Source organism: Phocoena phocoena, chromosome 16 (assembly GCF_963924675.1).
Source record: "Phocoena phocoena chromosome 16, mPhoPho1.1, whole genome shotgun sequence".
Classification (NCBI taxonomy): Eukaryota; Metazoa; Chordata; class Mammalia; order Artiodactyla; family Phocoenidae; genus Phocoena; species Phocoena phocoena.
The window spans coordinates 7,323,561-7,349,235 of NC_089234.1; the positions used below are offsets into that span (position 1 = coordinate 7,323,561).

Consider the following 25,675-nt stretch of genomic DNA (forward strand, 5'->3'; position numbering starts at 1 on the left):
AGGGACTGTGTTCCTTGGCACATTCCACCTTCTCCCTGGTGATGGGCAGCTCTGCTCGGATCGAGCTTCTCCATCCCGCCCACCAAGAATCTGTTGCCCTGGGAGATCAGAGGTGGTGCCCCATTCAGCCTTCAGGACTAAACACCCAGAGTAATCCTGGAGCCAGAGAAGGAGCTCTGTATAAATCATGGGTTTTTTCCAGGGCTCCATACCAACAACTGTTTATAGCATTCAGCAAACACAGCAAAAACATCTTAAGTGTTGGCAAGACATCAGATTGAAGACGGCCTTGTCTTTCATGGTGCTTCTGAATTAGAACCTAAAACTTTTTAAGACCCACTCAGTCACATTCAAGCTTACTCTCTTGAGCATCAAGTCTAGAAAAAATCAAAACAACCATTCGCTCAGGGCAGCACTAATTGGCCGTGGCATCTGGTGGTTTTATTGCTCTGTAATAAGGTTACTTACGCACTTTCTTGAGTTCTTTAATCACTATACACATAGATTCCCATCTGCCTTTTACCATATTCTGTCACCAGTGGTTGCCGGAAGATCTTGGAACGTCTTGCATCAGAGGAGATGCACATGCGGTCTTAATCGGGATCTCTGTGAGCTGGAAAGGCAAATGTTGACGCCACTTACCTCCAGGGACTTGTTATTGGGCTTCTGTCTGCCATGTCAACAGAAAAGTGGCCTAGGAAACATGTGTTTTGGTTGGAAGGCAGTCTTGCTAAGAGCCTTTGAGATTCTTGCCTAGGGCATTGGACTACCAGTATTTCATTGCTGCTCCAGAAGTCCCCCCAGACATTTGGCCCATAAGATCTCTGGCATTATGCTGCAGAACTTCCAGCATCAGTCCCACCAAGAGGTGGATGAATCTCAGATTCACTGGTTGGGAGCATTCTATTACCAGCGAGCTGCAGGTGAGGAAATTGAAGCACACAGAGGTTAGGAGTCTTGGATAGGGCCAGGCGCCTGGTTAGGGGCAGAGCTGAGACAGGCATCTTGACTTTCACTTAGACCTTTCTTCTCACTTAGCACTCTGATACCCGTGATTGGCTTACTTGGGAGGGCGGCGGGTGTCGTAAGGCATTCATTTCACTGGGCATAAGTTCCCTCGTCCACCAGTGACGTCAAGTCAGAAGAGGCCAGAGTGCTATCTTCAAGGCGTAATGCCAGCCGCAAATGAAATTAGCCTTGGGCAGGAAAGCCAAATAATGCGATGGACTGTCCCACCCATTTCTCAGATCTGCCCACGACGTGGAGAGATGAGGTGATTTGTACTTTTGGGTTGAGCAGTGTCGGCTTAGGTATTTAGTGTGGCTCCCCCACCGCCAGCCTTTTTCCAAAATGCAATACCTTGAACAGTCCCTTAGGAACAGCAGTCCCCAAATATAATGGTGCTTAGGCGGGCACCTCGAAGAAGGGGGTGCATCTGACGCTGGTTGGAGGGAGAGTGGGGACCGAGGCGAGGCCCCGCCCCGCCCACTCTGGGCTTTGGGATCCGGGACTCTGGACCAGGGTGGCTGCAGGAAAAGCGCCGGACTGCGGACCCCCGCCGGGGCCGGGAGCAGTAGAGAGGGCCGACTCCCGCCTCCTAGAGGCGCCAGCCCGCCCGTCCGCTCTGCCCGCGCCACGTCTCTATGGCGGCCCCAAAGGCCCTCCGGGGCAAGGAGCGCGATGAGCGAGGGCGCGGACGACGACGGCGGCGCTGGGGCCGCGGTGCGGTCTCGAGGGGGCAGTCCCCGAGGGGATGGCTTCGCCCCGTCTGCGCTGGGCACCCGAGAGCAGTGAGTGTGGCGCAGGGTAGGGGAGGGTGAGCGGCGCTGCCCTGACTGGGCTGCAGGAGGGGAAGGAGAGATGGGGCCTAGGCGGCCCCGGAAGATGGGGAGAGCTTAGGGGGCGTGACGGGAGGAAGCCTAAAGGGCCGCCTTGGACGAGGGTCGGGGGGGGGGCTCGTAGGGATGGAATCCCGAGGGACTACACTGGCGGCTGTAAATAGGCTTTTCAAGGGGTTGACGTCTAAGGGGCCCGTGGGGTGAAAGTGGGCGGGGCTGACAACGGCTGGTGGGCGAGGGTAGGAGGCTGCTCGGCTGGGAAGCTGAAAAGGTTAAGGGGACGAGGGCAGGGACGTGGAAGCTGGAAGGGGTGGGAGTGGGGGGGATGGTCTAAGGAGGGAGCGAGGAGATAGTGGGCATCTTGGAGTAGGAGAAAGTGGTCTGACCTAAGCAGACGTTCAGCAATTATTTAATGGATTAATAGAGGGATGAATGAATGACTGTGGGGAAAGGTAAGAATGAGAGGTAACTTGGAGGGGGAGAAGGGTTTCTATAGACATGAAATAGGAAGAGACGGCAATTGATGGAGGGGGAGTCCTTAAAAGGAGTGAGAGTAAGTCTTAAAACAACCTTTAAGCGGAGCTTATTTTTGGCGAATTCCATTGTGAGTAACCACCTAATTGGTAGAAAATTCTTGTGTCTTTACATTTTAGACTGAAAAGTGCTGTAATGACACTATGCCTTTACAGTCAAGTTTTGGATTTGTGTTTGGGACTTAGGGATCCTTGGACAGATACGTCTTTGTATTTTTTAAGCTAAAACATACACCGTTTTAAATGTCAGGCATTGTTGTAAGTGCTTTACATGTATAAACTTATTCTTTCTTTCATTCTTTTAACACAAGGATGTTAAAAGATTGAGCGGTGTGCACTTGTCAACACTAATAATGTTTTAAATTTGTCATAACTATCCCAGTAATGTATTAGAAATATACCTTTAATTCATAATACAGTTTAATTGAATAATTTGCTTTGCATTTGATTATTCATATAGCTGGGATACTGTCTATGAGAGAGAACTGCAAACTTTCCAAGAATATGGAGATACAGGAGAAATCTGGTAAGTTAGAAAAAGTAGTGGGATCATGATCCAGAAGATTGTGTAGGTGTGTGTGTGTCTTTTAAGTGCTTATCCCAGAGAAACCCTAGAAATCTTGGGAACCTTGGACTGATTCTGGCTTTGGTGGGTAGATTGAAAGAATCTGTCTCTTTTCTCTTTTAATGGCCCAGATTTAAATTTGATGACAGTATTAGGAAATAACCCTTATTTTATAACTCCTTTTTCAATAAGCAATGCACTTTTGAGCCACCAACATGTACAAGTGTTAATGCTGATGTAGAGAAACATTAATAAGTAACATACCAACCTTATCTATTCTGTTCTATTCTTGGGGGTGTTTTCTTCTAAATAATAGTATAGATGAAGATTAAGCAGTTACAGATGTTATTTCTTCCTTCTAAAAAAGACTTAATTGAGCAAACTGAATAAGCTGCTTGAGTGTAATGTAGTTGTAACCTTTGTTCTCTATCCCTCTGTTATTTGATTAACTGATTCTCTGTTTCTAATAGGTTTGGAGAAGAGAGTATGACTCGACTAATAAGGTGGATGCAGAAACACAAGATTCCATTGGATGCTTCAGTGCTTGATATTGGAACTGGAAATGGTGTTTTCCTGGTTGAACTTGTTGGTACTATTAGTATTCATGTGTTAGAACCAAATTTAAAAATGAAATTAAGAAAAAAATCTTGCAGTTGAGGATACTAGCTATCTAAATCCAAAGTAGTAAAGCAGTCCTACCACTTACCTTGAGAAGTCACATGGTACAAAAGGGAGGCCGCATGGGCTGTGAGAAAGCACTAAGTGAGAAACCAGGGGATCTGAGTCCTAGTCTTGGCCCTTCTTGCTATTGTCTCAACCTTGAGCAAGCCACTTTTTTTTTCTGGACTTCAGTTCTTTCCTAAAGATTTTGACTAGTTGGTTTCTGTTGGTTTCTTCTAGCTCAGAACTCTGGAAATCTGTATGTATAAAAGGATGATTTTTTTTTTTTACATTTCCAGTAGGACATACATCCCTTTTCTTAGGTGAGCATATGGTTTTTGAAGAGTGTTTTGCATATGGTTTGAAAAGAGCATTTTGTCCATGGAACTGAGTTTTGGTACAGGTTCTACTACTAGCTAAACCATCACCGTTAATGCCTATAGTGTATCATTGCTCTGCCAAGTGCTGTGGAGGAGGTGTAAGACTTAGGCTTCATCCTAGATGGTTTTACTGTTTCAGCTTGTAAGGTTATATACGTAACAGTGAAACTTGCTAAGTGACTACCACCTGTCAAGCCTTGTGGTAGGCACTGGCAGTATGAAAATTTAGACCTTGTGCTTGAGTTGTTCACAGTACAATAGAGGATAGACTGACATAGACATAAATAGCTAATGCTGTAGCTTGATGTATGCAATAATAGATATACTGAGTATAGGAAAGGGAGTGATTTGGGGAAGAGGGATAAGAAGGGTTTTGGAGGAGCTAATATCCAAGTTGGGTGGAAATTGTGTTGAGTGTGGGTAGAGTGTAAAGAGGGAGAGAATTTCAAGAAGTGGAAACATTATCTAAAGGCATGAAGGTTCTGGCCCTATAAATAATTTGGTAAATTAGAATATAAAGTGTATGTGTGAGATAGACAGAGATGAGGTTTAGATTTAAGGTAGGAGCCATACCATATGCCGTGCCTAAGAGCTTAGATTTTACTCTTAGTCTGTGGGGAGCCATTAAAATGTTTGAAGCAGTGAAATGTGATTAGAAAAAACTGTAATAAATTTTTTTGAAACGAGGTGCAGCATGACTACATTAAAGTGTGCAAACCAAAAGAGTATGGCTCAATGAATTATTACAAAGTGAGCACACCTGTCACCCTAATCAAGCAACAGAACATTACAGACTCTAGAAGTCCCCCTTAAACTCCCTGCTAATCGTCTAAATTGCTCCTCCTCCCTTTCTAAAGGCAACTACAAGGAGTTTTAACATCATTGATTAATTTGTCTGTTTTGGATATAAATGGAAGCCTTCAGTGTGTTCTTTCTGGTGTCTTTCAGTCAACATTCTGTGAGATTCACTCAACTTCTACACAGCAGTTCATTCATTTTTGTTGCTGTATATGAATCCTTTGTACAATTATACCACAATTTAATTTATTCACTCTTGTTTACCTGTAGATACTTTCAGATTCTAATAGCTCACTTGTAGAGGTTAATGATTTATCCTTTGAGACTAATAGTTTAACTATAGATTCTTTTATATTTTCTACATATATAATTAGGCAAACTATAAATAGTGATAGTTTTATTTCTTCCTTTCCAATCCTTTGTAACTTTTCCCCCCTTATTACACTGTTTGGGACCTTTGGGAGAATGTTGAAAAGAAGTGGTGACAGAAGGCATCCTTGTCTTTTTCGCCCTTTTCAGAGAATACGTTCAGTGTTTCACTGTTAGGTATGATGTTATCTTGTAAGTTAGTTTTGTAGATAACTCTGTTATCAGACTTCAGATTTGCTAACGGTGTGTGTTGTTGTTGATTAAATGTTTTTCTCCTTTGCTCACGGTGTGTGGTGGTGTTGATTAAGTGTTTTTCCTGTATCTGTTGAGGTAACCATATGAATTTTTTCCTTTATTCATGTAGGTGAAATACATTGATCATTTTCAAATGTTAAGTGCATTTCTGGAATAAACCCAACTTATATATATATATTACTGGATTCAGTTTGTTAACATTTTGTTTAGGATTTTTGCAACTTTGTCCATGAGGGAGATTGTCCTGTAATTTTCCTTTCTTGTAGTGTCCTTGTCAGGGTTTGGTATCAAGTTATGCTGACATCATTAAACAAGAATCTATTTTTTGAAAGAGTTTGTTGACAATTGTTTTTTCTCCCTTAAATGTTTGGTAGAATTCACTGGTGAAGCTACCTAGATGTGGAGTCGCTTTGGGAAGCTTTTTTCTTTTTTAATGTGAACTTACTGAATAAAGTATAACATCTGTTCAGAAAAGTGAATAGGTCATAAGTGTACAGCTTTTACAAAATGAATAATTGTGTGTAACTCACCAACCTGATCAACAAATAAAACATTATTAACACCATAGAAGAAGCCCCCTTGTGTCCCCTCCCACTCATTCCCTCCTAAAGGTAATGATTATTTTGACTTCTGTCATCATAAGTTAGGCTATTCTTCATGCCAGCTATACTGGTTTCTCATTGTGGTTTTAATTAGCATTTTCCTAATGACTAGTGATTTTGATTACCTTTTCATGTGCTCATTTGCCATCTGTATATCTGGTGAAATGTGTGTTCACATCTTTGGCCTATTTTTAAATGGGGTTGCCTGTTTACTTATTAAGATTTGAGGATTCTTTATGTATTGTGGATATAAGTTCCTTGTCAGGTATGTGATATGCAAATGTTTTCTCTCATTTGTTCACTTGTTGTTTTCCATTCTCTTTAACAATACCTTCTGAAGAGCAGAAGTTCATTTTTATGAAGTCAAATTTATTAATTTCTTCGTATGTGGATCGTGCTTTTGTTTTCATATTAAAGAACTCTTTGCCTAACTTAAGGTCACATAGGTCTTCTAGGTTTTCTTCTAAAAGTTTTAAAGTTTTACATTTAGATCTATTATTTGTTTTGAATTAATTTTTGTAGAAGGTTTGAGATACTGGTTGGGGTTAATTTTTTTTGATATGTGAATGTTGAATTGTTCCATCTGTCATTTGTTGAAAAGATGATCCTTTTTCCATTTCATTGAGTTTTGCCTCTTGTTGGCTTGATATGTGTAGTATCTTTGGATATGCACTTTTTTGATATGTTTCTTTTGCTGAGCATGGCTTTGTTAGGTTTACCCATGGTCTTTCGTATTGTGTGTAGCACTAGAGTGCTTCATCTCGTTGTGGTTAGTACTGTACTATATGAAAATACCACAATTTATTTATTGATTTATTCGCTCATTCTCCTGTTGATGGTCATTTGACTCATTTCCAGCACTGTGTTATTATGAATACTGCCAAACAGTTTTCCAAATTGGTTGCACTAGTTTGCACTCCTACTGGCAGTGTGTGAGAATTCTAGTAGCTCCACATCCTTGCCAACACCTGCTCTTGTCAGCTTATCCAATTTCAGTGATTCTGGTAGGTGTGTAGTGGTATCTTGTGGTTTTATTCTCATTTCCCTGATGACTAAGGATATTGAGCATATTTTCATATGCTGTCTATTTGGCTGTTCTTTTTTGTGAAATGCCTATTCAAGCTTTCGCTTATTTAAACATTGGGTTGCCTTTCTTTTATTGATTTGTAGGAGTTTTTTATATATTCTGTGTGTATAACCTTTGTATCTGGTGTGTTGCTTGTCTCTTCACTTTTGTAATAGTATCTTTTTTTTTTTTTTTTTTTTTTTTTTTTTTTTTGCGGTACGCGGGCCTCTCACTGCTGTGGCCTCTCCCGTTGCAGAGCACAGGCTCCGGATGCGCAGGATCAGCGGCCATGCCTCACGGGCCCAGCCGCTCCACGGCATGTGGGATCTTCCCGGACCAGGGCATGAACCCACGTCGCCTGCAAAGGCAGGCGGACTCTCAACCACTGCGCCACCAGGGAAGCCCTGTAATAGTATCTTTTAAAAATTTATTTATTTATTTATTTGGCTGCGCCAGGTCTTAGTTGCAGGACGCAGGATATTTCTTGTCGCGTTTCCTTGTGTCACGCGGGATCTTTTTAGTTGCGGCATGAGGGATCTAGTTCCCTGACCAGGAATCGAACCCAGGCCCCCTGCATTGGGAGCTTGGAATCTTAACCGCTGGACCACCAGGGAAGTCACTGTAATAGTGTCTTTTGATGAACAGAAGTTCTTTAATTTTACTAAAGTTTAATATATCATTTAAAAATGGTTAGTGCTTTTGAATATTGTGTAGTAAATCTGCCTACCCAGAGTCAAAATGATATTTTCCTATATGTTTTTCTAGAAACTTTGTTCTTTTCCTTTTCACATTTAGGTCCCAATTAATTGCTGTGTATGTTGTGAGGTAGAGTCAAGGTTTATTTTTTTTTTACCTATGAATATTCAGATAACCCAACACCACTTATTGAAACGTCTGCTCTTTCCCCCACTGCACTGTAGGGGTGCCTCTGTCATAAGTCCAGTAATAGTACGTGTTTGGGTCTGTTTCTGGATCCTCTGTTCTATTCCTTTGGGTCTGTTTGTTTATCCTTATGCCAATGCCAAGTTGTCCTAATTACTGGACAAGTCTCCCCATTTGGTTAATGTAAGTTCTCCGACTTTGATAGCTTTTCCATTGTTGTCTTGTATGTTGTTAGTTAGCTCTTTGCATATTTATTTAAATTTTAGAATCATCACTTTTCAGGGAAAAAACAAAACCCACCCTGGGATTTTGATTAGGATTGTATTGAATTTATGGATCAGTTTGAGGAGGATTTACATGTTTATAGTATCAAGTGAATCCATGAACATGATGTATTCCTCCATTTATTTAGTTCTTAATTTTCTCTCAGTAGTATTTTGTCTGTATAGAAATTTTCTGTACAGAGATCTTATATATTGGGTTGGCCAAAAAGTTTGCTCGGTTAATGAATACATTGTTCAATAAAGTTCTTGGTGAAAATGAAAAATGTGTCTTATTTTTACTTAAAACCAAACATGGACTTCCCTGGTGGCACAGTGGTTAAGAATCCACCTGCCAGTGCAGGGGACATGGGTTCGAGCCCTGGTCTGGGAAGATCCCACATGCCTCGGAGCAACTAAGCCTGTGTGCCACAACTGCTGAGCCTGCGCGCCACAACTACTGAAGCCCGCGCACCTAGAGCCCGTGCTCCGCAACAAGAGAAGCCACCTCAATGAGAAGCCCGCACACCACAATGAAGAGTAGCCCCTGCCCACCGCAACTAGAGAAAGCCCGCACACAGCAACGAAGACCCAACGCAGCCAAAAATAAAAAAATATATATATTTAAAAAACCCCCAAATAACCAGAGCAACTTTTTGGCCAACCAGTATTTTTCCTTGGTTGATTCCTTGATTTTTTTGTTGTTGTGACTATTATTGTTATGCTTTTAAATTTTATTTTCTAATAGTTTATTGCTGCTATGTATAAGTACAACAGATTTTTATATTGATCTTGTATCCAGTAAGTCACACATTAATTCTAGTTATTTTTTTATAGATTCTTTTGGATTTTCTATAAAGACTGTAATGTCATGTGTAAATAGTAGTTGTATTTCTTCTATTCCATTCTTAATATTTTGTTTATTAAAATGCTGTGCAGTCTCTAGGTCAACATTGAATAGAAATTGTGAAGGCAGATAGCCTTCTAACATTGCCTATTAGAAGAGGAAAGCTTCTAATATTTCACTGTTAAATATGATGTTAGCTCTAGGTTTTTACAGGTAGTCATCCAGATTGAGGCTGTTCCTTTATATTCTAGTTTGTTGAGTTTTTAATCATAATGGTTGGGTTGTTGAACTTGATCAGTTGCTTTCTTTAATATTCATTGATATGATCAGATGATTTTTCTTCTTGATTCTGTTAGAGTTGAATTGATTGATTTTGGTGGGGGTCCTCAATTTAAAAAAATTTTTTGTTTATTTATTTTTGGCTGCGTTGGGTCTTTGTTGTTGTGTGCGGGCTTTCTCTAGTTGCGGTGAACGGAGGCTACTCTTTGTTATGGTGTGCGGGCTTCTCATTGAGGTGGCTTGTTGCGGAGCACGGGCTCTAGGTGCGTGGGCTTCAGTAGTTGTGGCACGCAGGCTCAGTAGTTGCGGCTCACGGGCTCTAGAGCACAGGCTCAGTAGTTGTGGCTCACGGGCTTAGTTGCTCTGCGGCATGTAGGATCTTCCTGGACCAGGGCTCGAACCCGTGTCCCCTGCATTGGCAGGCGGACTCTCAACCACTGCGCCACCAGGGAAGCCCAGTTTTTTTTTTTAATTGACATTTTTATTGAGATAATTGTAGTGATTGTTCAATGTTATAACAAATTTCCATTCCTGAAGTAAACCAAGTTTGATTGTGATGTATTATCCTTTTCATATATTGTTGGATTTGATTTGGTAGTATTCTACTTAGGAATTATATAGCTTCATGAGAGAGATTAGCCAGTAATTTTCCTTACTTGCAATTGTATTTTTAAAAATATTTATTTATTTACTTTATTTTTGGCTGCATAGGGCCTTAGTTGCGGCATGCGGGATCTTTCGTTGAGGCATGCAGGCTGTCCAGTTGGGCTTACTTGCAATTTTAATGTAAAGTTTTTGTATCAAGGTTATGCTGGTCTAATAAAATGAGATGAGACTTGTCTCTGTTTTTATTTTTTTCAGAGGATTTTTGTAAGATTAGTTTTGTTTCTTTCTTAAATGTTTGGAAGAATTCATGGTGACATCCTCTGGATGCTATCTTGATTAGTGTAGCTTTTTAGTAAATCTTAAAAGTTGGGTAGTGTGAGTCTCTCAACTTTATTCTTTTTCAAATGTTGTATTGGCCATTCTAGTTCCTTTACCTTTCCAAATAAATTTAAGAATTAGTTTGTAAATATCTACAAAAGAATCCATGCTGAAAATTTCATTGAAATTGAGCTAAATCTGTGATTTGAGGAGAATCGACATCTTTACTATCTTGAGTCTTCCAGTTTATGAACATGGTGTCTCTCTTCATTTATTTAGGTCTTCCTGGATTTCTTTCCTCAGCATTTTTTGGTTTGCATTCAGCATGCAGATCCTGTGCATATTTTTTAGACTTATACCTATATATTTGTTTTTGGAGTATTTAAAATGGTATTGCTTTTTGAAATTCAGTTTCCAATTGTTTATTGCTAGAAATATGGTTGATTTTTGTGTTGCCTTTGTATCCTGTAATCTTGCGTATTATTAGTTCTAGGAGGTTTAAGTGGATTTTCTGGGATTTTCTATGTAGACAGTCATGCCATTTGTGAATAGGGACAGTTTTATTTCATTCTTTCCAAAATGCATGCCTTTTTTTTTCTTGCCTGATTACACTACCTAGGTCTTCCAATACAGTATTGACTAGGACTGATGATGGCACATTCCTGCCTTGTTCCCATCTTAGGGAGAAAGTCTTCAGTTTTTCACCATTAAGGATGATGTTAGCTGCAGGATTTTATTAGATGCCCTTTATCAGGTTGAAGAAGTTCCCTTGTATTTCTAGGATGTATTTCTTGAATTTTGTTAAAAAAATAATAAAATAAAATAAAATTTTTTTACATCAGTGAATATAATCATGAGGTGTTTTTTCTTTAGACTGTTAATATGGTGGATTATATTAATTGATTTTCAGATATTGAACCAGTATTGCACTTGTGGAATAAGCCCCATTTGGTCATAATGTATAATTCTGTTTCTGTATTGCTAGATTCAACTTGTTACTATTTTGTTGAGAACTTTTAAATCTGTATTTTTTTTAAGCTTTTTTTTGGGGACTTCCCTGGTGGTGCAGTGGATAAGACTCTGTGCTCCCAGTGCAAGGGGACCTGGGTTGGATCCCTGGTCAGGGAACTAGATCCCACATGCATGCCACAACTAAGAGTTCGCATGCCACAACTAAGGGGCCTGCCTGCCACAACTAAGACCTGGCACAACCAAATAAATAAATTAATTAATTTTAAAAAGAGATTTTTTTGATGTGGACCATTTTTAAAGTCTTTATTGAATTTGTTACAGTGTTGTTTCTGTTTTATGTTTTGGTGTTTTGGCCACTAGGCATGTGGGATCTTAGCTCGACCAGGAATTGAACCCATACCCACTTCATTGGAAGGTGAAGTCTTAACCACTGGACTGCCAGGGAATTCCCTACATCTGTATTCTTGAGGGATATTGGTCTGCAGTTCCCCTGCAGTCCTGTATTATCTTTATTTGGTTTTGGTCTCAGGGCATTGATGGCCTTATAAAATGAGTGGGGAAGAATTCCCTCCTTTTTAAATTTTTTAAGATATTGTGTAGCACTAGTGTTATTTCTTCTTGAGTGTTTGGTAGAATTTGCAATTAAACCATTTAACCCGGAGATTTCTTTTCTGAAGGTTTAAAATATGAATAAAATTTCTTTAATAGTCACAGTCCTAGTTAGGTTATTTATTTCATTTGAGTGAGTTCGCGTGGTTTGTGGTTTTTGAGGAATTAGTCCATTGTGAATTTTTGTGTATAGAGTTCTGCACAGTATTCTCTTATTATCCTTTTAAAGTCTGTTGGGTCTGTATTGAAATCCCCTTGTTCATTCCTAATGTTGGTAACTTGTGTCTTCTCTCTCTTTTTCTTTGATAGTGATGCTAGAGATTCATTTTTTCTATCTTTTATAAAAATTTACTTTTGTTTTCATTGACTTTCTCTATTGCTTTTATGTTTCAGTTTCAATGGGTTCTGCTCTTAATTTTATTATTTTTTCATTCTTTTTGCTTTTAATTTATTCTTGCTCTTTTTTTCTAGCTTCTTAAGGTAGAAGCTTAGATTATTGATTTGGGACTTTCCTTCTTTTCTCATGTAAACATTTAATGATATAAGTGCTATAAATTATCCTGTAGGTGCTCCTGCACCGTACACATTTTGATATGCTGTATTTTTATTTTCTTCTTTTTTTTGGCTGTGCCGTGAGTCTTGCGGGATCTTAGTTCCCTAACCAGGGATTGAACCCGGGCCCCTGGCTGTGAAAAGTGTGGAGTCCTAACCACTGGACCACCAGGGAATTCTCTAATTTTCTTCTTTGATCCAGATTATTTAGAATTCTGTTGTTTAATTTCCACATGTTGTGGATTTTTCTCTTTCTGCTTTTGACTTCTAGTCTAATTCAATTATGTCAGAGAACATACTTTGTATGATTTAAATTCTTTTAAATGTGTTACTTTGTTTTATGATCCAGGATATATCCATCTTGGTGAATGTTTCATGTGCACTTGAAAAAAATGTGTATTCTGCTGTTACTGGATAGAGTATTCTGTATATGTTAACTAGACTTATGGTGTTTGATGGTGGTGTTCATTTCTATACCTTTACTGATTTTCTATCTATTAGTGCTATTAATTATGGAAATAGTAATGTTGAAGTGTCTGACCGTATTGGTAGATTTGTCTATTTTAACTTTTATTTCTGTCAGTTTTTGCTACATGTATTTTCAAACTCTGTTGTTCAGAGGTTACACATTTAGGATTTTATGTGTTTGTGTATTGATGAATTGACCCATTTATTGTATAATGTTCCTCTTTAACATTGGTAGTTTTCTTTACTTTGATTTTACTTTGATGCTAATAATAAAGCCACTCCAGCTTTTTAAAAAAATTGAGATATAATCCACATACCATAAAATCTACCCTTTGAAAGTGGTTTTTAGTATATTCACAAATTTGTACAACCATCGCCACTATTTTAATTCCTGAAGATTTTCATCACCCCAAGAAGAAACCCTATATTCATTATCGTTCACTCCTTATTCCCCATTCTCTTCAACCCCTGGCAACCACTAATCTACATTCTGTGTCTGTGGATTTTTCTATTCTGGGCATTTCATATAAATGGAATCATCAATATGTAGTCTTTTGTGTCTGGCTTCTTTCATTTAACATAATGTTCTCAAAGTTCATCCGTACTGTAGCATGTATCAATACTTTTTCCTCTTGTCCAATTAATATTCTGTTGGATGGGTTTACCACATTTTGTTTATCCACTCGCCAGCTGATGGACATTTAAGTTGTTTCTGCTTTTCGGCTATTATGAAAAACGCTGCTGTGAAAATTCATGTATAAGTTTTTGTATGGACATATATTTTCATTTCTCTTGGGTATATACCCAGGTTCATATGGTTACTGTATATTTAACCTTTTGAGAAATTGCTAGACTGCTTTCACAGTGGCTACACCATTATACACTTCCATGCGCACTTGTATGTGAGTTCCAGTTTTTCCATATTCTCACCAACGCTTTTTATTATCTTTTTGATTGTAACCATCCTTGTGGGTGTGAAGTTCAACTTTTTAAAATGAGTTTTTGCTTTTTTTTTTTGTGGTACGCAGGCCAAAATGAGTTTTTGCATGGTATATCCTTTTCTATTCTTTCTCTTTGAACCAACCTATATCATTATATTTGAAGTGAGTTTCTTGTAGCCAGCATATAGTTGGGTCATGTTTTTTTATCCTTTCTAATAATCTCTATCCTTTAATTGGTATATTTAGAACATTTGGATTTAGGTCTACCATTTTATTATTTCTTTTCTCTTTGTTACCTCTGTTTTTTCATTCTTCCCTTTCTCCTTTCCTGCTTATTTTGCTTTATTTGGACATTTCTTAGTATTCCATTTTAATTAGATATATCTAATTGTATAAATGTCTTTGTATAGTTTCTTTAGTGGTTGCTGTAATGACTATATCTTTTTGGCTTTTTTAGTGGTTGCTGTACGACTATGTATACTTTATTTACACAATCTACTTAGAATCAATGTTTTACCGTTCCATGTGGTATGCGAAAACCTTAACCACCTGTGAGTTTTTTAATCTTCCCTTCTTTATATTGCAGTTGTCTTAAATATTACCTTTACATTGAAAATCCTGTAGGATAATGCTATAATGTTTCCTTTCAAAGGAGAATAGTAGTTAATTATGTTAACACAGTTATTTACTTTTGCAGCTTTTTTCTTCATTCCTCATCTTCCAAGTTTGTTTGTTTGGTTGTTTTGGTATTATTTACCTTCTGTCTAAAGAACTTCCTTCAGGAATGATTTTAGAGCAGCTTTCCTGGCAAGAAATTTTCTTAGTGTTTCTTCACCTGAGAATGTCTTTATCTCACCTTCATTCCTGAGGGATGTTTTTGCTGAATATAGAATTCTGAATTAACTGTTCTTTCAGTACTTTAAAAATGTTATGTGACCTCCATAGTTTTTGATGAGAAATCTGCAGTCATCTGAATTGTTGTGTTCCTGTAAGTAATGCATCAGTTTTCTAGATGCTTTCAAGATTTTTTCCATTGTCTTTTAGCTTTTACCAGTTTAATTATGATGTACTGCTGCTTGGATTTCTTTCTCCTTATCCTGTTTGGGGTTCACTGAGCTTTTTGAATCTGAGAACTTAAGTCTTTTGCCAAATTTGGGATGTTTTCAATTTTTTTTTTTTTCCCCTGAAGCACATTCTCCTTTCCTTTTGAGAGTCTGTAAATATCAACGTTAAGCCTCTTTGTATTGTCCCACAGGTCCCTGAAGCTTTAGGACCTGTTCATTTTTTTCCGATTATTTTTCTCTGTTGATTAGATTTGATAACTAGTATTGATGTGTCTTCAAGTTCACTGACTTTTCTTCTGTCATTTCCATTCTGTTATTGAGTCCACATATTGCAGTTGGCTGATAGTCTCCTAAGGCTCTTTTAAGTTCTCCCTACACTCTTTCTTTATGTAACTTGGTGATTTATTTGTTGTAGAAGGTAGGTTATTAGTCTCAAGTGATTTACCACAGTGTGGACTTTCTAATTGCATCTCTGTAGTATTATTTAACATGTTTTCTGTCCCCTGTGTTTTCTGTAGGTTGGAAGTTAAATCTAGAATAAGGGTCAGCAAACTATAGTTTATGAGTCAAATCTAGGCTTCCCCTGTCTTTATAAATATTTCTTGGAATACAGCTTTGTCTGTAGCTGCTTATGTGCTACAGTAGTAGAGTTGCGTAGTTGTGACAGGGATTGTATGACTGGAAAAGTGTAAAATATGTATGCTCTGTTCCTTTAAAGAAAAAGTTTCTTTACCTCTGATCCATAGATTTTTATCAAATTCAGTTTTTTTTTAAAACAAGTAAATTTAATAGGTGGTCATGTATATTTGCCTATGTGACACATAATGTTTAGTTTTCTGTATTTTTGTCATGCTAACAATCATTGCTTATATTCGGTGCTTTTTCAGTGACCACCTACATTTTTGATGGATACACACACACACACACACACACACACACTTTTTTGGTTTTTTTGCTGGGATATAATTTTAGATTGGCATTTTCCTTTTGTTGTTTTCTGGCTTCCATTCTTAATGACTTATTGCCAGCTGTCAGTCTTACTGTTGGTATTTTGCAGGTAATCTGTCGCATTGTATCCCCCACCCCACTCCCTGAATGCTTTTGAGATTTTTCTGATTTTGGTTTTCATCAGATATATTATACTATTTGTATATAAGATAAATTACATGTTTTGTCAGATATATATTATACTATTACCATCTTTGCTTTGATCATGCCTTGAGTTTATAGTGCTTCTTGAATCTGTGGCTTGGGATCCTTTTTCAAAATTAGAAAGTTCTCAGTCATATGTCATTTTCTCTTCTGCCCTATTCTTATTTCCTGTTTTTCTAAGACTTCTATTATATATATTTAGATCTTATACTCTGTGCCATATTATGTCTTTTATGTTCTTTCCTGTTTTTAATTTTCCATCCTTCTGTCATTCTGTGCTTAAAGTGGCATTCTGACTTTTCTTCCACTTCACTATTTTGTGTGTGTGTCCAATCTCCTATCAAGCCCATCCGTGAGTATCTTAATTTAATCATTGCATTTTAAAATTCTCTTATTTGTATGTTTGTTTGTTATAGTTTTCAGTTCTCTGTCACAATTCTCCAAATTGTCATTTATTTCAGTTTTTTAAATATGTTTCTGATCATTCTTTTGATTCTCCTGTGGGTCTTTTTCTAATGTAAGTTTTTTCCCTTTGGTTTTTGGTCATTTATTATTTCCTTGAATGTCTGCTTATTTCTCACTGAGTGCCAGAAATTGAATGTGAAAAATGTTGGCAGTAGTTTGAGGATGATTGTTCTAGAAACTTAAAACATCTACATATGATTTTTATAAATTCTAAGGGAAGAATAAACAGGCTTGGAGAAGAAGGAACTGATAAGAGTCAATTAATAGAATCATCCTGCATTCTAGGTCTGATAAATGAGGGAAACTGGGAGAAAATGAAGATCTTGAAGAATATGGTTTGAGATCACTAAAAGAATAGGAGGTTGGCATCAAAGAAGGGATATTAGACCTTAAGACTAAAAATAAAAATGATCAAAGGGAGCAAAATGCCCTGCGGAAAATGATTGTTGTGTTAATTGAGTTTAGATTAGGAATCAGTCACTTAAGGTTGAAAAGTCTAAATAAGTCTTAAATGGATGGTGTTGGAGTAGGTTAAGTCGTTTTGAAGGAAGTAACCATTTAGTAAATGGTGAAGAGCTGGAAGAGAATTTCAGGCTACACTTTACTTTGCAACTTCTGTTCTTCTTCAGATTTCCTTTGATATTTTCTTTAGTCTGATTGGTCTTACAATGTTCAGCATAGTTAGAGGTGAAGACCAGAGGCCATCATGCTTCTGCCTCAGGCTCCACACACCCTTAGATGGGTTAATATCGTTAGTAAGCAGCTGGACTGCAGGTTTAGTCTCAAACCTCTTAAGTCCAGTGAGCTTTCTTTAACTCTTTGGGGGTATTAATACCTGCCCAATTTATCTCACAGGTTTTTTGTAAAGGTCTATTGGAATGTATGAAATATTTCAAAAACGAAAAATACTATACAAATGTAAGATGGTTAATGATCACATGGTTGGTGGAGAATTGCATGATTTATAAGTACACGGAAGGAAAAATTTTAAAAGCAAGAATTTATTACATACGCATTTAACTTATTCATGTAACTTAATTGTGTTAAGTAAAATCTATGACAGATTTTTGTGTGAATTAAAGCATATCAGCATTAGAAGTTAATACTACATTTTTCTGCTTTAGGGCCGAAATACACATATATTCTCGTTGTCTTTAAGAAAATGAATTTCCTTTTGTAACAGAAATCAAATATTATAAAAGAATAAATTGTTACATTATATAAATTTAAACTTTTAGTTTCTATTTAGATTCTACACTAAAATTTAAACATTTTAGATTATTGGATAGTATATGTCATTTGATATATTAAAAAAATAAAACAGCCCCAGTCCTAAAGGAATAATATAATTCATAGGTAAAACAGTATTTAAAACTTCTGAAAACTAAAGTATAACATTATTTCTCTGTTCCTAGGCAAAATTTGGTTTCTCTAATATTACTGGAATTGATTACTCTCCCTCTGCAATACAGCTTTCTGGAAATATTATAGAGAAAGAAGGTTTATCTAACATTAAGTTGAAGGTAACTATTATTTATATTACTGTAATTGTTATTTTTAATTGTAATAAATTATAAAGTTTAAATGTTTCTGAAGTATATTAATTTGCTGACATCTTTGAGCTCATAAAGTAAGGGTCAATCATAAATAATCCAAAATGATACTTTTTAAGTGACAGTATTAAAATTTTCAGTCTAGTCAGTTTGGGAAAGTTATTTTCTCCTCTCCCTTGTGTGCAAGTATGTTTATTCTTTCTCTCGCTCTTTTTTTTTTTTTGCAAATACACACACATAATAGCTAACTTCGGATTAACTAGATCAAAAAGTTGTAAATGCCTAAAGTAGTATAATGCCACCAAAGATTACTCAATATATGTTTTGCCCTCTGATCTGTGAGGAGATGATGACTCTTTTTTTTTTTTTGCCGTGCGCGGGCCTCTCACTGTTGTGGCCTCTCCCATTGTGGAGCACAGGCTCCGGACGCGCAGGCTCAGCGGCCATGGCTCACGGGCCCAGCTGCTCTGCGGCATGTGGGATCTTCCCGGACCAGGGCACGAACCCGTGTCCCCTGCATCGGCAGGTGGACTCTCAACGACTGCGCCACCAGGGAAGCCCGAGATGATGATTCTTGCATTTATATTTTTATCCCAGGCTTCTCCTTTGAGCTCTAGAATTATATAAACACTGCTTATTCTATAGTTCCACTTGGATAGCTAAAAGTCTCTTAATTGGTCCAAAATGAAACTCTTGGTTTCTTCCTTAAACTTCTCACGCACCTCCCATCCCCTACCCCACTCTTCCCTTTAAATCCTATAACAGGGAATTCCCTGGCAGTCCAGTGGTTAGGACTTGGCACTTTTACTACTGTGGTCCGGGTTCACTCCCCGGTTGGAGAACTAGGATCCTGAAAGCCTCAAGGCGCCAACAACAACAACAAATCCTATAGCCAATTTTGTTGGTTTTATCTTCAGAGTATATCAGGAATGTGATCATTTCTTGATATTTCCACTGCTACCTCCCAGATCCAAGCCACCATCATTTCTCACTTAGATGACTGTAGTAGCCTCTTACTTAGCCTTCCTGTTTCCACTCTTGCCGCCCTGCTGTCCATTACCACAGGGTACCCAGAGTTAGTTTTTAAAATATAAATCAGCTTGTGTCACTTCCTTGCTCACAAGCCTCCAAGGGCTTCCCCGTTGCATTCAGAATGGGATCTGAATGCCCACCCAGCCTTACAAAGCCCCTCGTTTCTTACCTCTTTCCTTCTTTATCACCAGTACTCCAGTCACACTGGCCTTCTTTCTGCTCCTGATACATGTCAGCCCTGTTTTTCTCCAGTCTTTATACCTGCTGCTCTCTGTCTAGAATGTTCTTGCCCCAGATCTCAGTTTGTTTGGCTCATTCTTAGCATTCTGATCTCTGCTCAAATATCGCCTTCTTAAAGAGGTCTTGCCTGACTACCATTTCCAAAACATTTCCTTCCCAGTCACTCACTGTCTTCATTATTCTTTTTTTTTCTTCATAGCACTTTATCTGAAATAATTTGGTTAGCTTATTTATTGTTTGCCTCTCCTTTTAGAGAATATGAGATATATTCTCATACAGGGACCCTTTTTGCTTTGTTTGCAGTTACAGTCCCAGGGCCTGAAAAGTTCCTGCATATAATAGGTGTCTATGAAATATCTGTTGAATAAATGAATACTTCTTTTATAAATTTATTTTTTATTTATTCATTTATTTATTTTTGGCTGTGTTGGGTCTTCGTAGCTGCGTACGGACTTTCTCTAGTTGCAGTGAGCGGGGGGCTACTCTTTGTTGCAGTGCGCGGGCTTTCTCTAGTTGCAGTGAGCGGGGGGCTGCTCTTTGTTGCAGTGCGCGGGCTTCTCACTGTGGTGGCTTCTCGTTGTGGAGCACGGGCTGTAGGCATGCGGGCTTCAGTAGCTGTGGCTCGCGTGGGCTCTAGAGCACAGGCTCAGTAGTTGTGGCGCATGGGCTTAGTTGCTCCACAGCATGTGGGATCCTCCTGGACCAGGGCTCGAACCCAGGTCCCCTGCATTGGCAGGCAGATTCTTAACCACTGCGCCACCAGGGAAGTCCCACTAAATGAATACTTTTATATAGGCATTTAGGATAGGAACTTCTCCAAACTTCGCTCTTAAGAGTGGTAGTCATTGTTTTGCTTCAGGTGTAATGAATACTTTGATGTGAGGCAGGGGCAGGAAACCTATGTTCAAATGTATGTAAACATGCAATACACATTTTCAAGTCAAACAATAAGAGTTTCAGGTAATACACTATTTATGATTATTTTAAGTTTATATGAATAATCACGAGCTAACTGCTTAATTACTTTTTCAAAGCAGCTTTTCAGAATTAAGTTTGTTGGCAAATTATTTTGAATACTTTATGAAGTTGAGGCAGATCACTATTTCAAATGCTTCTAAAGTATCAGTAAGTTATTGAAGTTATTGAAAATGAATGAGATGCTGATACATGACTTTCAAAATCTGAAGTGCATGATATTTATAAAGTTAAGTAATTGCAGCTTAAACAGTCCTTTAATTTCTTAAGCTTTGTGCCATTCATTGTATCCATTAGTTGCTTTGTAAGCTGCTGAGTCAAGGTAAAAGAACTTTTGATTTACCATGTTTACCTCAGGTCATACAGCTAGTAATGTCAGCTAAAAATCATCTTATTTCAAGTGCCTTGTTTGAGTTCCAGATATTTTTTTGTCATTTTAAAAAATATTTCAAATATTCTTTTTTTCGACAGAAATAACTTTTTCATAAACCAGACTTGTGAGCCCCATTTATGTGCTGGTATTATTAGGCAATACACCTGGCTTTGATTTGTTTCCAAATTTGTAGAGATTTGGAATGTCCAGGAAACACTGTCAGTCTTGCTTAGGATCATAAAAGTTAGCTATAAAGTTGCAAATGTTTATTATATGTAAAATGCCATCATAAGTAATTGCTCTTTTTATCTGTAACTTTTTACAGATTGTTACTTAAATTCAGTAAATATTGTGTGTGAATTGTTCTCACATAGACATTGATTTTTAATATAGGTAGAAGACTTTTTGAATCCTTCCACAAAACTGTCTGGATTTCATATTTGTATTGACAAAGGGACTTTTGATGCCATAAGCCTTAATCCTGACAATGCAATTGAAAAGAGGAAGCAATATGTGAAATCTCTCTCCAGGGTGTTGAAAGTGAAAGGCTTTTTTCTAATAACCTCATGTAATTGGACCAAGGAAGAGTTGCTAAATGAATTCAGTGAAGGTAAATGGCTGTTATGTTGTTTAAATGTGTTCTTACCTCAGGTTTAATGCACTTAAATAGGTTTTCTTTTCTCCCATGGTGTTATAGTATTTTACTTTTCTATTTGTGGGAGTCGCCTGCTTTTCTTCTTTGTTAATAACCATGGTAGTACTTTTAACTGTATATGCAAAGAGCAAAGAAATAATATTGGTTGAGATCCAGAGTCCTTTGTAAAATTTTCTAAAAAATCCTGGCAGTTAAGTACTAAAATTTATGAGCCTGTAAAAATTAAGTTCTTTGTTTAAGCTATATAATCTGTTACTTAGGGAATCAAGCAAAGAAAGTGCATATATTGTGTTTCTGACTTCAATGTACTGATATACTGGTAATTAGTAATAACAGTAATAATGCAGATGGTAGTAGTGTTTTTTAAAGTCTTGTATGAGAGTTTTCATTTTATAGATACTTTGTCTTGCCTAGTGGTCATTTATATATTTAGGATTTTTCTTCTTGTTTTCAGTGTATATTCTTTTTTAACATTGCACAGAAACAAAATATAGGAACTTAGAAGAATTACTACCTATTAATTCTTGAGGAAATCTCTACTTTTTGCAAGATTTTGGTGCCAAGACAGGATCCTTTTTTGCCCCATTAGCAGAGTATAATTAGTGCTGTGTCTACTAAATGGGGATCTTGTAAGAATCGAGCATCTTTAATCCATACACAAATATTTTGAGCTCTTTGGAAGACTGTTTCTTGCATGGTTTAAGGATTATTTCACCTGTCACTTTACTCATGCAGTGCACAGGACTTCCTGGGAAAGTACCTTGAGAATCTGTAGCTATATATTTGCTTGTTTTTTCCTTAGACTCCATTTCAGATTAGTATTGTTATTTTTAAAGGAGTGGGAAGAATTTTCAGGATGGAGTATTAATAAGTGATATGGTACGAAGTTTGTGGTTAAATTTTGAACCTCAGTTGTCACAAGCTAATGGGAAATGAATTTATAACTGTATTGAATGTGCTTTATCTCAGAGTTTGTTTTCTTTTTGGTAGTAAGGGAATAGGCAGTAGGAGGGAGAACACTTAACACATGTCCTTTTGTGTGCATTCAATGGCTTTGGCAGGTTATGTAATGTCAAACTTGAAGTGTTTGAGGCTTGAAATGTGAGCTTCATTACTGTTGCCTCTGGAAAACAAGAATTATGTGATTTATTATCTTTTATTTCATGTCATTAATTTTATTATCTTCTATGTTAAGTTTGTTTCCTTTAGAACTATTGAGGCCCCGTATCAATAGTCTTTCTTCTTGAAGCTTGACAGTTTTAATAAATGCTCAAAGTTACACTGTGTAGGGCAAGTTCCTTTCCTGGTTTTTAAATACAGGTGTTCTCTTTTATCCCTGGAACCACCAGACAAAAACATATTTGTCTGTCTTTCATAATGAGGAACAGACTTTAGCCTTGTAAAGAGTGATTAAAAATGTGTCTGTGTCTGAGAACTACTGAATAAATTCTTTAACTTCTGTTCAGTTTTAGCGCTTAATGCAGAATTTAAATAAGTGAAATGTTACAACAGGAAATGTTAAAGAAATAATTATATACAATTAAAGATATTTTTCTAGGCATGCTTCTCTTAGAAAATGGTTTTTGGAGTTAGATAGATACAGGACACTAACAGAACACACTGCCATGCATCACTGCCAAGGGCCTTGTCACTAGCTTTTAAGATTGACTTCCATGGTCCCTTTTGCATAGAATAAAGATTGCTTCACTAATTTTTTTAAGGTTCTTTGCTTCTTTCCTAATTTGAAATGTAAATGTTCATAAATCTATTGAAGTGAATTTTTCATTTTTCTTTTGTAGCCTTATTTATATAAATATTTTGTGTTGCCGTTTGTTTTGGTGAGGATTACTTAATCATTTGGCAGACACTAAGATATTCTAATTTGATGTCCAAGGAACTTGACTTTCTTACAACTAGTGAATTAAAAAAAACCCACAAACCTATCTTACTGAAAAAGTAATCAGATTCATTATGAAAAACATTTTAAAATATCAGTAACCCCAACACATTAGTATATAGATTAAAATAATTAAAATTTGTTATCTATCTCTGGTATACAACCACTTTGTATTGTTGATAATACATCAACATTTTGATGTGTTATCTACTGAAATGTAAAACTTAAATTCTGTAGGGTTAGTCCAGGGAGTTAAAAGATTAGTCCTAGGAAATTCACCCAGACAGCTCCATTTTCTCTTGAGAATTTTTATTACGAAATATTTTAAGCATATGTAAAATTTCAGAAAACAAATATGGGTGTGTACCCATCACAGTGGCTCCATTTTTTAGCATTAAAATGTATCGTATTATTTAAAAGGCCTGGCCTTCTTTGGAAAAGTTTTCTTATGATCAGTTTTTAATGAGTATGTTAATATTTGTTAAGATTTGGTGAAACTTGATTAAGAATATGAATTATGAAGCAAAGTATAAAAAAACCAGTTGATCCATTTAAGCATTTTTTTCTGTTTACAAGTGTTATTTGAGCTTTAGCTCAAGACACGGAAACTTAGAAAATGCAGGCACCTTCTCCCCCAAAAGAAAAAGAATTCTCCTAAACTGATAGTCGCATCACTGAGAGAAAACCATGGTTAACTTAGAGTTAACCAACCTTCCACCCTTATTCGTCTTATTTTTTGAAAACAGAATAATAAAACATTAAATTTCCATTTTGTTTTATAGGCTAGGAGAACACCGCATATTCTTATTTTAATCTTCACAAAATCACTGTAAGTTAGATAGAGGCAGTGATACCTGTAACCTCCTTGCATAGAAATTGAGGATTCTGGTTAAGGTAAATTGACCTTAATCTAGTAACCTTTCACCTAGTAAGTGGTAGAGCTGGGACTTGAACCCAGGACTTTTGAATACATGTTAAGTTAAAAAAAAAAAAAGAAATCACCCTGTGCTGCTTTGAAAGTTACTACTTCCTTACCTTCCCAAGTTCAGTTCAGTTTGGGTCTTGATCTTTGGTTACAAACTCTTTTTTTATTGTGGTAAAATATATATAACATAAAATTTACTATTTAGCCATTTTTAAGTTTATAGTTCTGTGGCATTAAGTACATTCTTATTGTTGTGCAACCATTGCCACCATCCGTCTCCAGGACTTTTTCATTTTTATTTCCATGTTACTTATCTTCTCTGTATTAAGTGCTTTTATATATCTGATTTGGATTAATTGACTTACTGCATATAAAGCACTCAAAACAGTGCCGGATACGTGGTAAGACCTCAACACATGGTAATCTGCTTCCTACAACTAGATGGTAAAGGAGGCCACTGGAGATGCAGAGTTGAAGGGATGATAAACAGGGATGATAAACAGGATGGATGGAAAGCCTCTTTTTTCCAGTTTGATTTTGTCTGTTACTTGTTCATTTCAAAGTGTTTTTGGGTGTATACACATATACACCTATAGTATATAGGATAGAAGATCATAAAGTGAAATTTAGTCACAATTTAGAGTTTGGAATCACGTAATTTTGTAAAAGGTTCACAAGTACATTGTTAATACAAATATCCCTTAACTGTGGGATTCAGTCCCTAATAAAAGTATTTTGCTTCTGTCTGGCAGGATTTGAACTTTTTGAAGAGCTGCGGACACCCAGGTTCAGTTTTGGAGGCAGATCTGGAAACAGTGTAGCAGCATTGGTTTTCCAAAAAACGTGAGACTTTTCATTGGACAAATTCAGTTAGCTTTTTTAAAGAAGCTCTACATCAAAGTAAACCTGATACAGAAAACGCAAGTGCAAATAAATGTTTAGTAAGTACACCGGATGCACATGTTGAATACATAAAATGGGTTGGTAAAAAAAATCATGAGCGTGGAAGTAGTTTGGTTTTAGAGATCAACCAAGAATAATGAAAATTTTTCTTTTGTATTTGAGACGTAAATATTTTTCTTTCTGATTTAAAAAAATTTCCTGTAACTGCTAAACAGTTAAAAACTTTAAAGCAGTAAATGAATTTACAGATAGTATGTATTCTTGATTTTTGTGCCTTGGTAAAGGTGAATTGAATATAGCTATTTATGAAGATATGACCAAGCTATTCCAGGGCCAGAATAATAAGCCAAACGACTTTCTTAATGTTTTATTAGACTATTATAAAACATAGTAAGTATGATATTTTGAGTTGAATAGTGTTTTTTTTAAAAAAATTATTTAATACCTGAGAAAATCCCCCAGCCCTTATGTGTATAATTAAACAAAATCAGATAAATGTATCAGTTGATCAAGAAATATTTATTGAGCTTGTATTTTGTGGCTGATGATCTTCTACACACTGTGAGGGATAAATAGTAGAAGGAAAGACAACTAAGAGATACTGTTATATGCTGGCACTAGGTTAAGTTGTGTTATCTTCC

The 25,675-nt window shown here is 36.9% G+C and overlaps 1 protein-coding gene across 1 annotated transcript; it reads left to right on the forward strand.

The window, feature by feature from the left end:
• The first annotated feature begins 1,680 nt into the window (after positions 1 to 1,680).
• EEF1AKMT2 (EEF1A lysine methyltransferase 2) lies at positions 1,681 to 24,978 on the forward strand. Its single transcript, XM_065894800.1, has 6 exons — positions 1,681 to 1,790; positions 2,832 to 2,897; positions 3,407 to 3,521; positions 17,897 to 18,004; positions 21,048 to 21,264; positions 24,884 to 24,978. The coding sequence occupies exons 1-6, from the start codon at positions 1,681 to 1,683 to the stop codon at positions 24,976 to 24,978; spliced, it is 711 nt and encodes a 236-aa protein (XP_065750872.1).
• Positions 24,979 to 25,675: the final 697 nt, after the last annotated feature.

Bases quoted from the DNA above. Each gene is read 5' to 3' on its own strand.
- EEF1AKMT2 (XM_065894800.1), top strand. From the start codon at position 1,681: ATGAGCGAGGGCGCGGACGACGACGGCGGCGCTGGGGCCGCGGTGCGG. The intron at 2,898-3,406 runs GTAAGTTAGAAA...TGTTTCTAATAG, and splicing joins GGAGATACAGGAGAAATCTG to GTTTGGAGAAGAGAGTATGA. The intron at 18,005-21,047 runs GTAACTATTATT...TTTTTAATATAG, and splicing joins TATCTAACATTAAGTTGAAG to GTAGAAGACTTTTTGAATCC.